Raw genomic sequence first — 14,234 nt, 5'->3', positions numbered from 1 at the left:
ATTTACCTTTTGAGAGAGAGAATGAGGGATGGAGGAATATAGGGGACCTGAACCTCCATAACCTTCAGTCAGCTAGGATTATGGGAATGTCCATGCGCCTGCCCATGGGCATGCCCAGTGTGTTCAGGTCAACCTAGGAACTTAAACCTAGACTTTCCTATTTGGAACCAGCATTGCAGGAGTGCTTAACTGCCTGTCACCAAGGTTGGACCTCAGAACGTTTTTTAAACAAGTCAAACTATTTTGATTTAGTTGACAAGTAGAACAAGAGACACTTTAACCTATAGGAACTATCACAAATTATCTGAAGGGTGAGCTGTAAGAATAGGTAAAATATTAATGGGAAAGTAAACTAGCAGTTTGTAAAATGATCTGTTATCTACTCAAATTGAAAACTGCATACCTTGTATTTATACCATTGGTATAAATGCTAGAGATATGAAAAGAGTAAGTGAAATTATTACCAGGTTGAATAATTTTATAAAAGATGATCTAATAACTAAGATATAAAAGAGAACATTCCAGAAGGAATAAGATCATATATGATTTTAAACAGGTTGAATTTGAAGCATCTGTACAACTATGGGATAGTAGGTGACATGGTGGTTAAGGTGCTGGACTCCCACATGGCCGACAGCAGTTTGAGTCCTAGACCTGGCTGGTAGCTTGCTTGACCACTTTCCCCCTTTCTTTCTCTCTCCCTCTCTCTGCCTCTCTCTGGTTAGAGTACATGCCCTAAAATGAATAAAAAACTAATAATAATAATAAATAAAATTAAATAATTCTAAAAAGAAACCCTATTAGTCTATTCATCAAAAGACACAATGAATAAAAATACCAACAACAACAAAAGATAAATCACAAGGTAGGAGTAGACATGTGAAAAACATAACATCAATATATAAAGAATTAGGGACTAGCAGTTAGCGTAATGGCTATGTCGCTGCACTCCCATGTAGTCGACCGCAGTTCGAGTCCTGGACCCGGTGGCTTAAACTCATGCTGGGCACATGTGCGTGCGTGCCCAAGATCCCGAGAGAAGAATGGAGGAGAAGGGATTGCGGAGTGGCCATCCCCCCGCGGGGTGATTTCTCACTTTCTGTCTCTCTGTCTCTGTCTTTCTGATGAGTGCAAGCGCCCTATGGCAAAAACCTCTCAAAAAAATATATATATAAAGAACTACACATTAATGGGGCTGACAGGTGGTGTGGCGGTTAAGGCTCTGGACTAAGGCACATGGCTGACAGCAGTTTGAATCCCAGACTTGGTGGTTTACTTTCTCACCTGTTTCTCTCTGGTCAAATTAAGTAATAATAAACAAAATTAAATAATTCTTTTAAAAAAAGAACTACACATTCATAAGAAAAAGATAGACAACCCTACAGAAAAATAAAGACAAAAGACTTTAACAGGTATTTTACAAAAAAGGAAACTCACTACCTTTTTTAAATGTAAATTTGCAGGACCAGCAGTTAGCGTAATCATTTTATCACTGAACTCCCATGTAGTCGACCGCGGTTTGAGTCCCGGACCCGGTGGTTTAAACTCATGCCAGGTGCGTGTGCGTGCGTGCCCAAGATCCCGAGAGGAGAATGGAGGAGAAGGCATTGTGGCATGGCCATCCCCCCTGGGGGGTGATTTCTTGCTTTCTGTCTCTCTGTCTCTCTCTGTCTTTCTTGCGAGCACACGGGCCCTATAGCAAAAACCTCTCCAAAAAATAGAAAAAATAAATAATTAAACGTAAATTTGCCAGAGGGCCTATGTGCTCACCAGGATTGGAGAGGAGGGAGAGAGAGTGAGAAAGCACCGCTCATGGAGAATGATTGTGCTGCAACCCCTTCTCCTCCACCTCTCCCTCCTTTCAGGATTTGGGCATATACATGCATGCACCTGTTATGTTCTTGTCTGGGGGGAGAGGTTTTCACTACAGGGCACATGCACTCGCCAGAGAGACAGAGAGACAGAAAGCAAGAAATCACCCCCCGGGGGATGGCCACGCCTCAAACCCTTCTCCTCTATTCTCCTCTTGGAATCTTCAGCACATGCACGTGTACACGCACACACAGACATGTGCACATGCATGTGCGAGCGTACCTGGTGTGAGTTTAAACCACCAGGTCTGGGACTCGAACCACGGTTGACTACATGGGAGTCCAGCGACATAGTGATTACACCAACTGCTGGCCCCAGCACCTGGCATGTTATCTAAGCTGCTGGACCTAGGATTTAAGCCATATGTCTAGTCATGTGATACTCACTTTATTTAACCACCAGGCCATGGGCTGACTAACACACACCTGTTTTAATGGTTATTATAAAAAAAAAAGACAAAAGACAGCAAATGGTGGAGAAGATGTGGACAAAGGAACTCCTGCACACTGTTGATGGGAATGTAAATTTTTATAGCCATTGTGGAAAACAATATGGTGGCTTCTCAAAACAAAATAGAACTACTAAGTAATCCAGCAATTCCTCTATTTGGCATACATCCAAAGGAAATGAATTATTAGGTTGTTGGGAAAGTCATGACATATTTTTCTGTTTTTCTATACAAAATGTATCATGACTTTCCCGACAGCCCAAGAAATCAAAAGATAAGGCTATAATATAATGTGAAGAGATCTCTGCACACCTAAATTTATTACAGCACTATTCTTAATAGCCAAAGTGTGGTATCGGTCTAACTGACTATCAACGCTTAGATAAAATGGATATGGAAAGAGGAAATGTGTACATACACAATGGAATACTACTCATTCTTTAAAAAAATGGGCAATTCTGTCCTTTGTGACACCAGAGATGAACGCAGACATTGTGTTAAAGAAAATAAGTTGAGTCAGAAAGACAAATACTGCATAACCTCACTTCCATGAGGAGACTTCAAAAAGTTCATAGAAAAATAGAAGTTCGAGTTTATTTTAGTGCAAAAAAATAAAATCCACACATTACTTTTTCCAGATTACATATTTTCCATGAACTTTCTGAAGAACCTGCATATGTAAAATCTAAAAATGTTGAACTCGGGGCTAGATAAAAGCCTAGCAGTGGAGCATGACAGTCTCAGGGCAGACCCACAGGGAAGATTGCTGATTCATATCCAGAGAGCTCCCAGAGTACACCAAACACATCTGTGCCCATGATCTGGGCTGGCTGAGGCTGGGGGTCAATTACAACATCAGGCCCTTTTCGGGGGTACTGAATTTATATCTCTATGTCTCTCTCACTCCTAGGATAAATAAATATGTAAGTTTAACTCGTAAGTAGACAATAGAATGATGCCTACCAGGAATGAGTGAGTGGGAGATGATTAAAAAAAAAAAATCCATTTTTAAAAAAAGAGAGTTTTGCTACAGGGTACGTGCACTCCCTGCAGAGAGAAAGAGCGAGCCAGAGAGACAGAAAGTGAGAAATCACCCTCCAGCCAGGGGGGATGGACATGCTACAACTCCTTCTTCTCCATTCTCTTCTTGGGATCTTGGGCACACGCACACACACACGTGCCTGGCATGACTTTTAAGTCACTGGGTCCAGACTTGAACTGCAGTCAACTATGTAGGAGTCCAGTGATATATGCCATCTGCTGATACATCCCCCCCCCTTTTTTTTTTTAGTTTGCCAGAGAGCATATGCACTCATCAGAGTGAGAAAGAAAGAGGGAAAAGGAAAAAACAACGGTTACAGGTAGAGACTATGAGCAGCGAATACCGGTATGCCAAAAAAGGGAACATCTGACACATCGATCGCTGTTAGCAGGGATCATAGCTAGACCCCCTGGCACCAACAAAGGAGAGGCTACCTACTCTGAGTCTTCCCTCCTGCTGTTCTACCATGCACACGGGAATCCACTGGGATGCTTGGTCATCATTCTACTTCCCTCAAGCAATAAACCGATATGAGCAAAATCATCCCTATGTGCATGCTCATACGTTCAAAGTCCACACTAGGCATGTGTAATTGGGTTATTACCTCACAGGAAGTACACATGCACAGATAAAAGCTCATAAATTCAAACAAAGGAGTCCACTACAATGACAGACCTCCCCTCAGATTGTCATCACAAGATCTCAAAATGAAAGTACTGTAACAACTAACCCCATTCCCAGCGCTGTCCTCTAGTAGCTGCCCACTCACATACCTTCCTGGCATTGAGTTTATTTCTTTTATTTTAAAAATCTAAATCTTCATTTTTTTCTATTAAAAAACTTCTCTTTTCCTACTTTGTGTTTGTAGTGACATTCTGCAGTCTCAGGGCAGGTCTCTAATCTTAGAAACTTGGACTCGAAAAACCGAGTATTTCAGACAACACAGCTCAGCTCTCCAGTCTGATAACACAACCTCCATGAAACATGGTCAATCTGCAATCCCTCCCCTTCTGTTTCTCCCTCCTTTGGGGATTATGGGCATACATGCACATATGTCTGGCATTTCTCAAGTCTCTGGGTCCAGGAATCAAACAACACAGTCACCCTTGTGGGATTCAGTTACCTTAATGACCAGGACATAGGCTGGCCCCAAAAAAGCTCCATTTTCAAAAATGATGCTATACATGTTATATTTCATTTTAACATGTGGCATACCATGTTCTTTATCTTAAAAATATTTCAGAATAAACAAAAGGGTTGGGACCAGCAGTTGGTGTAATGGCTATGTCACTGGACTCCCATGTAGTTGACTGCGGTTCGAGTCCCAGACCTGGTGGCTTAAACTCACACCGGGTGCGTGTGCTTGTGTGCCCAAGATCCCAAGAGGAGAATGGAGGAGAAGGGACTGCGGCGTGGCCATCCTTCCTAGGGACAGTTTTCTCGCCTTCTGTCTCTCTCTGTCTTTCTGGCGAGCACACGTGCCCTATAGCAAAAAACTCTTCAAAAAAAAATTTTTAATAAACAAAAGGGTTGATTTCAACTTTGCTATTTTGTGATTAAGATGTATAAAATGTGACAAAAATTTTGCTTTCTTAATGTTAGAATGGTGCAGACTAAACCCAGTCTCATAGTATAGAGCTTAAGCACTGTGTGAAGAGAGTCAGGTCCCACACAGTCAACTACAGTTTGAATCCTGGTCCTGGTGGCTTGAAAAACCCAACAAGGGTGTGTGTGCACATGCACATCTGGATCCTGATGGGATCTTATTATAAACGTATACAAATCATGATGTGTTGTAATTACTTTTGATCCACACGAGGCTATAATATCATGTGTGAGTTTGTAAATTAACTTAATTTTAAACTGAAATTAAAGGAAAAATGAAATTTCAGATAGGAAAAAAAATTGTAGATTTTGTAGCAAAAACTGTACTGTGACTTTGAATAAAATACATACAGATTAAAAACATTCTTGAAATGTAATAATTTGCCCACATAGGGAACTTACTAACTTACCATACTGCACACTAAGAAGTGGCATTGAAAGGTCTTTATTAAACACCTTGCTTCTTATTAAAGCTCTTTCTTATTAAACACATTTCTGTATAAAGCTTTAAATTTTATTTTTAAAATATTTTTCACAGCAAAGAAAAATGATAAACTGTCATTCAAAAAGTGGACTTGGAGCACAGTCAACAGGAGAAAAAACAGGTTAAGCTGGACTTTAGCAAAATAAAAAACTTTTATACATCAAAGGAAAATATCAATAGAGAAAAGGCAACACATGCAATGGGAGAAAATATTTGCAAACCGTATGTTAGATAAAAAATGACGCTGATAATCTATAAATACCTTCTACAACCTAACACCAAAAATATTTAAATAACCCAATTCAAAATTGAGCAAAGGGCTTGAACACTTTTCAAAAAAAGTTAAACAAATGCCAAATAAGCACATGAAAAGTCGCTTCACTCATCCTTTTGCAAACCAAAACCACAATGACATAACACTTCACACCCATAAGAGGGTGATTATAAAAAGTCCAGAAAATCAGCAGTGCTGGTGAGAATGAGGAGAAAACGAAACCTTTGTGGATTGCTGGAAAGAACATAAAATGGGAAGTTAGTGTTTAATGGGCATCGGGTTTCAATTAGGGAACATAAAATAGTTCTGGAGATGAATGGTGGTGCTGCTTGCTTAACAGTGTGAAGAGCATGATGCCACAGAATCATACATTTTAAAATGGTAAATTTTATGTTACGTATATTTTATCATGATAGAAAACATGAAATGAATAAGTATTGAAAATAAAACTACAGTCATGAGGATGAAGATATAGGTAAATCATTGCTCAGGCACAGCAGGAAGGGGGACTATCACACTATTTTCACATGTACTTCACTATTTTCATATGGTACCTGGATTTCAAGCTCAGCAATGTGCTGCTGCAGTTCAGCCACAGCAGCTATGCTGTCTGCCTCCCGGAGTCTCACAGCCATCACTTCTTCCTTGTTCTAGGGTGGTAAACAAATTAAAATGATAAACTTGATATATTTAGCATTCAGATTTCAGACAAGCAATAAGGTACGTAAACCAAGTATTAGTATCACCCAGCAGGGTGTGAGACAGCATCCATAGTGAAACCATATGTTCGATGCAAACCATGAAACAGTGAAGTACAAATACTGGGTTATTGGGAAAGTCACGAGACATTTTTGCATAGAAAAATACATCATGACTTTCCCAACAACCTAATATATACTAAGCAGGATAACTAATGATTACAAATGGCCATATGTCAATTCCAGTCAGGTTTTGCATCCATATGATTTTGTGTGAAATTTGCAAAAAAACCTTTGTGAGATTTCAGTGTTACAGATTTTGAAACTGGGAATTACAGATCTGTACTATTTAATCTTTAAATAAGAATATTCAAATTCAGTTGCAGAATGGAAAATAATGTTAATATTTTAAATAACATCCTGACATTTAACATAAATGAAAAGTAAAATAAAATTTAGTAATCAATCAGCAAGGAATCATAAGCTATAATCATATTAAGACTAAATTAAAATAAATTGGGTTAACTCAAGGACTGGCTTCCTTGAAAAAGTTAAGTTTGTCTCTATATACATTTTTTTTTCATTTCATTTTCCAGAATTAAAAAAAAATATTTATTCATTCATTAATTTTGATTTAACCAGAGAGAGACAGAGAGAAAGAAAGTGAGAAAGGAAGCCACCAAGTCCTGACTTAAACCGTGGTTGGCCATGTAGGAATGTCCAGTGCCTTAACCACCATGCCACCCACTTGGTCCCCCTTGCATACATTTAACCAAACTATACTAAGTGGTAGGATGACAATATACTGGTCATTCTTAAAATCTGCAAAAGGTATTACAAAAGATTGAATAAATCTATATAAAGCATAAACACAGGGATATAGCAGAGTTGGCATTTGTAGTATACTTTACAGTATGCTACATGAACAACATGAAATTGAATAAAATCCCAAAGCAGCTCTGAAAATCTTCAAATATTCTCAATCTGAGCCCACTACAGATAAATTCAAAGAAAACAATATTTTTATCAGCAAGTAACCCCAATACTTACTTAAAAAAAAAAAAAAAAAAAAAAAACTCTTTACTTTGTTTAACAGGTGCTGAGACATTTGAGGAGGAACACTAAATCCAGGAAAACTGTTATCCAAGTATGTTTAAGAAAAACACACACCAATGATAAAAAACAAACAAAAAAAGATTAAATTTTGTTCTCTACTAAAGATAAGTCAGCACACATAATACCGTCTCATAAAAATTCAATACTGGTATGACAAATCAAATTGCTATAACCTGATTTTGCATCATTTTATTTTTAAATTAGTCTAGATATATCCTTTAAAAGGGACTATGCTAAAGTTAGTACAAATTTCAGTACTGCTTACAGATTTCTGTCAATGTAAATTGTAACAGCTATACATATTTATTAGGATGTAATTTCACCTCTGGATTTCAGTGACACTGATAAACCACTCAAGCTTCACTCTTGGTTTTTAATGACACCAGAACTAGTTGATGGAATTACAGCTTAACATGTGCCGTTTAAAGTCTTATTTCTCATGGAATAAGGTTAGAATCTTTAAAAGGCATCATTCCTACTATCTTACCAGGGAAAAGTGGGTATCTAGTTTATTTTTAGAATCCTGTAACTTGGTTTAACAATCCACTCTACTTCTCAGACTACAGTCCCGGTTTTATGTATTTTACACATACATACATGCCCTTCTCCTCGTCTCTCTCACGCCCCATTCCTTCTCTTTCTAGCACCACTGCTATACTATATGAGGGAGGTCTTCAAAAAGAATCTTACTATGAAAAAAATATGTGTGAATTTCAACATCTTTTCTTAAACAATTTTTATTTCACTTCATTTATTTATTTTAATTTGACCAAGGAAGGACAGAGCGAGAGTAAGAGTGAGAGCGAGAGCAAGAGAGAGAGAAAGCAAGCCATCAGGTCCAGGACTCGAACCAGAACTTGGCCATGTGGGAGTCTAGTGCCCTTAACCACCACACCATCTGCTGGCCCCAAAAGCTTCAGTTGTAAAGGGCTAAGAGTCAAAAGTAAAACTGTAAAGAGATACTAATACTAGTAAATGCCAATGAGAAAATTAACTTAGCCAAGGAAGTGTTAAAAATGAGTTTTCTTGCCTGAAATCCACTCCAAAAGCAAAGTGAGCTAACCTGGTCCAAAAACAATCAGGAAAAGTGGAAAATAAGTTTGGCTCCTTAGGGAGGTTATTTTGTTTTTGAGATAATCTAGTCATGATGACATAAACCCCGAAAAGTCATTATTGCATTGACAAAAGCATAACCAGCTATTTGATATATTTACCTTGCATTCAATCTCTGCTTGCTTGCGCTTTGCTTCACTTAGTTGAGTAAGCAATCCTTTGTTCTGTGCAGACAGATACTGCACCTTATCCTGTAGACTCACTACTTCTTGTTCTGCTCTTCGAAGATGGTTACTATTGATCTGGTTCTAATAATCAGAAAGAGAAACACTCAGACTATAGATAAAAGACATTGAAAATTTCTATAAATTTTTACTTATCCATTTTATACCTGAATGACATTATAAAAATGTTGTTATAGGTCTATTTTATTCAACAAATAAACACTGACAAGATATAAAGCTCTATAAACAAAAAATCACTCACAGGAATACAAATGACCTATATTACAGACTCTGATTATAGCACCATATATCATATATATGAAAATACACATACACCATAGAGATGAGTTTATATCATGTGAAGGTTTTCACGTACGAAATAGGTAATGGGAATACAAAGTACATAGCCTTGGGATGAATTTAACTTCTCTCTCCAGATTCCATAAAAAAGCACATCCTGGCTGGCATGGCACACAGATAGCACAACCAGCTGGGAGGCTCCAAGCCTCCCGAGGGGCCTGGGTTTGATTTCAGGGACAACCTGAACACACTGGGTACAGAGGCACATTCTGTCATCCTGGCTAACTGGGAGGCTGGGGCAAGAAAATCACAACACAGCAAGACCCTATCAAAAATAATCTCTCTGAATTTTTCTCCTTTCTATTCCTCTGCTTCTATCTCATAGGAAGGGTGGACAGGGACATAAAAAATAAAACACAAACTGAGCAAAAGGCACCATCAACATTTGCTGGACTATAAACTCCGTGATGTGACAAAAGGTATCATGTACCCTTTCACATTTCCCCAATAGCTAGCATAGTCTCTTTTTATGGAGCATAAGCTGGTTTTTAATTCTGGCTTTGTTATTTAGTGGTTAAACAAACTGATATTCCTGAATATCTATGTCCTCCTTCAAAAAATGTATGTAGAAATGTTTCCTGGGGCCAGCAGCTGGCATAATGGCTATGTTGCTGCACTCCCACTTAGTGGACTGCGGTTCGAGTCCTGGACCTGATGGCTTAGAATCACACCGGGCGCATGAGCATGCGTGCATAAGATCCCGAGACAAGAATGGAGGAGAAGGGATTGCGCCATGGCCATCCCCCATGAGGGGTGATTTCTCACTTTCTGTCTCTGTGTCTCTGTCTTTCTGGCAAGAGCATATGCCCTATAGCAAATACCTCTCAAAAAAAAAAAAAATCCTATTTCTCATCTGGTTATCTTCACAATTAAATGAGTTAACACATGCAGCAGGATCTAATATATAATAAGAACTCAGTTATGCTAGTTGCTTATCATATTATAGGAGATGCTAAAAAAAAAAAATTACAGACCCTGACTAATACAGTTTTCCATTCAGGCTTGACCCAACCTGAATTCTCTCAATCTTAAATTATTCTATCAGTGGCATGAAAGAAACAGTAGACATTTCTACAACCAAAGACAGGTAAAATCTAACTCCCCATTTAATAGTTCTTCAATCTTGGCAAAATTACTTAATCCCACTAAATTTCAGTGTACTGGTAAAAGTGGAGATACTATGATTTGCCTTTTGAGGCTGTTTATGAGATGTTAGGAGAAAAGTTTATGAAAGGAGTCTCACGCAATACCTGAAATTTTATAGACATTTAATAAGTGCACAGTTGTTATTACTATCATATCTCTATTTTTTATTTATTTATTTATTTATTTATTTATTTGGAGAGGTTTTTGCTATAGGGTGTGTGTGCTCACCAGAAAGACAGAGAAAGAAAGAGAGATAGAAAGTGAGAAATCACCTCCTGGGGAGGATGGCCATGCCGCAATCCCTTCTCCTTCATTCTCCTCTCCAGATCTTGGGCACGCACGCACACACATCCGGCATGAGTTTAAGTCACCAGGTCTGGGACTCACACCACAGTCGACTACATGGGAGTCCAGCAACATAGCCATTACACCAACTGCTGGTCCCCGACCAGTATGATTTTCAAGACACTGGGTCTGGGTCTCAAACTGTGGTCAGACATGCGGGAATCCAGGGTCGTCACTGCTATGCCATTGGCTGCCCCCCCCCCCATGTGTTTTTCAGATCACCAGATCAAGGATTCCAGCCACACAGTTGGCCATGTAAGATCTGGCTTCCTTAACCACCAGACCACATAGCTGGCCCAAAATGCCTTCTTTCTAAGACTATGCTATAATTATATCACTTTTCTCACTTTCAATCAATAAATATTATTTGTCTATAAAACTAAATGAACATCTTAGTACTGTATCCAAATGTTCCACAATCTCCTTTTATTGTCTAATTTGCCACTGTTACAACAAATAACTACATTTCAGAGGGATATACCTTCAAAATAAGATGCTAGGGGCCAGTATAAGGATTGGTGTCAAGGTACTGGAGTCCCATATGGTCGACCATGGTTTGAGTCCCAGATCTGGCAGCTGCTTTCTCACTTTCCCTTTCTCTCTCTGGTCAAATTTGATAATAATAATAAAATAAAATAAAATAAATAATTTCTTTGGAGAGGTTTTACTATAGGGGACGTGTGCTCACCAGAAATACAGAGACAGATGGAGAGACAGAAAGCAAGAAATCACTCCCCGGGGGGGATGGCCACACCACAATCCCTTCTCTTCCATTCTCCTCTCAGGATCTTGGGCATGCACGCACACATATCCAGCATAAGTTAAAGCCACTGGGTCCGGGACAAACTGAGGTTGGCTACAAGTGATCAGCGACACAACCATTACGCCATCTGCTGGTTCCCAAATAAATAACTTTTAAAAAAAATGCAAAACTTCCAGATAATACCCTTCCTCCCTGCATTCCAGAAGCATGACCATGATTAGAAATTTTAAAACACTCATACGAAAAATCCAAGAATTGATCATGAGAAAGAAATACATAAAAAAAGAAGAACTATCATATATTTTAAAGAACTTAGAAGGCAATTATGTAAGGAAAGTACAAAAAAAGTTCTTACACAACTTTCATTCTTTTTTTTGCTAGAGTATACATGCATTCACAAGAAAGAGGCAGAGAAACTGAGAGAGAGGGAAAGGAGAAAGCATCCCCCATGGGTAATGGTCACAGTGCAATCCCTTCTCCATCTCTCTCTCCTTTCAGGATCCGGACACACACACATATGTACCTAGCATGTTTTTCAAGTTGCCAGGTGCAGGACTCGAACCATACAGTCACTCATGGGGGATCTGGCTGCTTTAACCCCAGGCTATGGAGCAGGCCCCAAGTAGGGTATGTTTAAAATTATTAAAGCCATAAAAAGAGAAAGCAAAAACATAAGCAAAAAAACAAGTCACTATCAAAAACATATAAAAAGCTTGAAAAATTAGCAAAAATTTTGTAACTTAATATAGCCACTGACATTAAAAAGTAAATGAGAGCAGTAAATAGGAGATTAGATACAGTGAAGAAATAATTAAGTGCTCAAGAAGAGGTTATAAGACATAGATGAAATAATAATACAAACCAAAAATATACCTGGTAGGGGTTTCAGGCTAAAATAGAAAAAAAAATTAAAAGTGACATATGATAGTCTAGTAGATGATGATATCTGAGTTTTTGTAATTGGGAAAAAAATAATGAATCCATAGTTCAGGAAGCAGTAGTCCCAAGCAGGATAAATAGAAATAAATCCTCAGTAAGTTACACTGTCACAAAACTTAGAATAATAAAGAAAAGAAGGAGCAAACAAGAGTATGTAAGAACAATGAAACGTCCAGCGGGGGTCACAACAGCAAAAATGCATAAAGCTGAAAAGGTAAAGTTCATCCTAAAGCAGTACACTCAGCAAAACTGTCATACAAGAGTGAGAGAAAAGTACATTTAAGAAGTGATTTTGTAACAAACAAAATCTGTCAAATAATAGAACAGAGAGCAAAAAACTGGTAGACAGGAGAACAAACCCAAATGAGACTGATAGAAAAAGTGAAAGTGAGAAATCACCACTTGGGGGGATGGCCACACCATAATCCCTTCTCTTGCATTCTCCTCCTGGGATTTTGGGCACACACGCACATGCACCAGGTGTGATTTTCAAGCTGCCATGTCTGCAATTTGAACCATGGTCAGCCAGGTAGGAGCCCTACACCTTAATCACCATGCTACCTGCTGGTCTCAAGGATGTAACTGTTGACTACCCATAGAACATATGACACACACACATACACAAGATAAGAACTCTTTTACTTGAGAGACGTAACTGTTGACTACCCATAGAACATATCACACACACACACACACACACACACACACACACACACAAGATAAGAACTCTTTTAATTGAGAGACTCCTGGAGATATACACAGGAAACAGAATGGAAGAGTGTTCAGAGTAGCACTGCTTGCAATAGCAAAAATCCATATATACACAGCAAAAGGAAAGTGGCTCAACAAATTGAGGTTTTCACTAGATGGACTTTTCTAAGTCCTCAGAAAGAAGGAACTAGCATTACGTGTATTAAACATGGACAAATCTAATCTAAATGGTGGATACATGGGTTTTATATTTTAACACTCTTTAGATGATTATGTACTACCACCATTACACCATACTGTTTTTATTTGTTTTTCTCATTTTATAATGAGAAGACTTCATCACCAATCCAAATACTGGCATTTAGGAACCATTGCCTTTACCATTCCCCTTCTGGTGAGATCCATCCAAAATCATACTTACTAGTCAGGCACAGTTCAAAATACAAATTCCTGAGGAAGTCTTTCCCCAAACCACTTGGTTGGAATTAATTTCCCCATCCTATTCTCCATAGCAATTTCTGATTGATTTCTTTTAATTTGCCAGAGGGCACTTGTGCTCATCAGAGAAAGAGAGGAAGGAGAGGGGGTGAGGGCAAGGGAGAGGGAAAGCACCCATGTGGGGCACCATCATGCTGCACTCCCTTTTCCTGTATTTTCCCACAGGGACAATGGGTATGCACGCACATGTGCCTGGTGTGTTTTTCAAGCCATCGGGGTCGAGGTTTGACCAACATAGTTGACCCTGTGGACCCAGCTACCTCAATCACTGGGGCACAGGGCTGACCCACTCCACAGCAATTTCTATATGTCTATTCACTGCATTTCTGATTTACACTAAATACAGTTTATGCAAGCTTGCTTTCTCAAGTGTAAGTCATTTAATAGCTGGGGCAGTGCTTTGTGTTCTCTAAGTTCTCAAAACCATGTCGGTTTAATTTGATTCATTCATTTCCATCCACTGTGAAACAAACTGTTAACACTAGCTGAAAACCCGTGTTTTCATCTTTAATATCTGTACTAAGATGAAATCTGACTATAAAAATAAAACTTCTTGTATCAGCTGGTGACAAGGTGGTTAAGACAGCTAGGTCTCACATGGCCAGCAGTGTGGTTTGAGTCCTAGACCTCGTAGCCTTGAAGACAAATCAGGTGGC

The 14,234-nt window shown here is 38.7% G+C and overlaps 1 protein-coding gene across 7 annotated transcripts in view; it reads right to left on the bottom strand.

The window, feature by feature from the left end:
- EVI5 (ecotropic viral integration site 5) overlaps positions 1-14,234 on the bottom strand; it is a 201,932-nt gene that overhangs the window by 75,349 nt on the left and 112,349 nt on the right. For 6 of the 7 annotated variants that reach the window (XM_006140145.3, XM_027770450.1, XM_014586566.2 and 3 more), the window contains 2 exons: positions 8,754-8,900; positions 6,280-6,375 (listed from right to left, as the gene is read on the bottom strand). In XM_006140145.3, coding sequence (XP_006140207.1) covers positions 6,280-6,375; positions 8,754-8,900 — 243 coding nt within the window. Of the gene's footprint in view, positions 1-5,896; positions 5,960-6,279; positions 6,376-8,753; positions 8,901-14,234 lie in introns of those variants that run through there. The other variant, XM_027770454.1, reaches the window with a different exon arrangement.

This window comes from Tupaia chinensis, unplaced genomic scaffold (genome assembly GCF_000334495.1).
Source record: "Tupaia chinensis unplaced genomic scaffold, TupChi_1.0 Scaffold000023_1, whole genome shotgun sequence".
Taxonomy (NCBI): Eukaryota; Metazoa; Chordata; class Mammalia; order Scandentia; family Tupaiidae; genus Tupaia; species Tupaia belangeri.
Note: the sequence above shows the minus strand (reverse complement) of the source record. Positions and strands in the feature narration are given on the sequence as shown.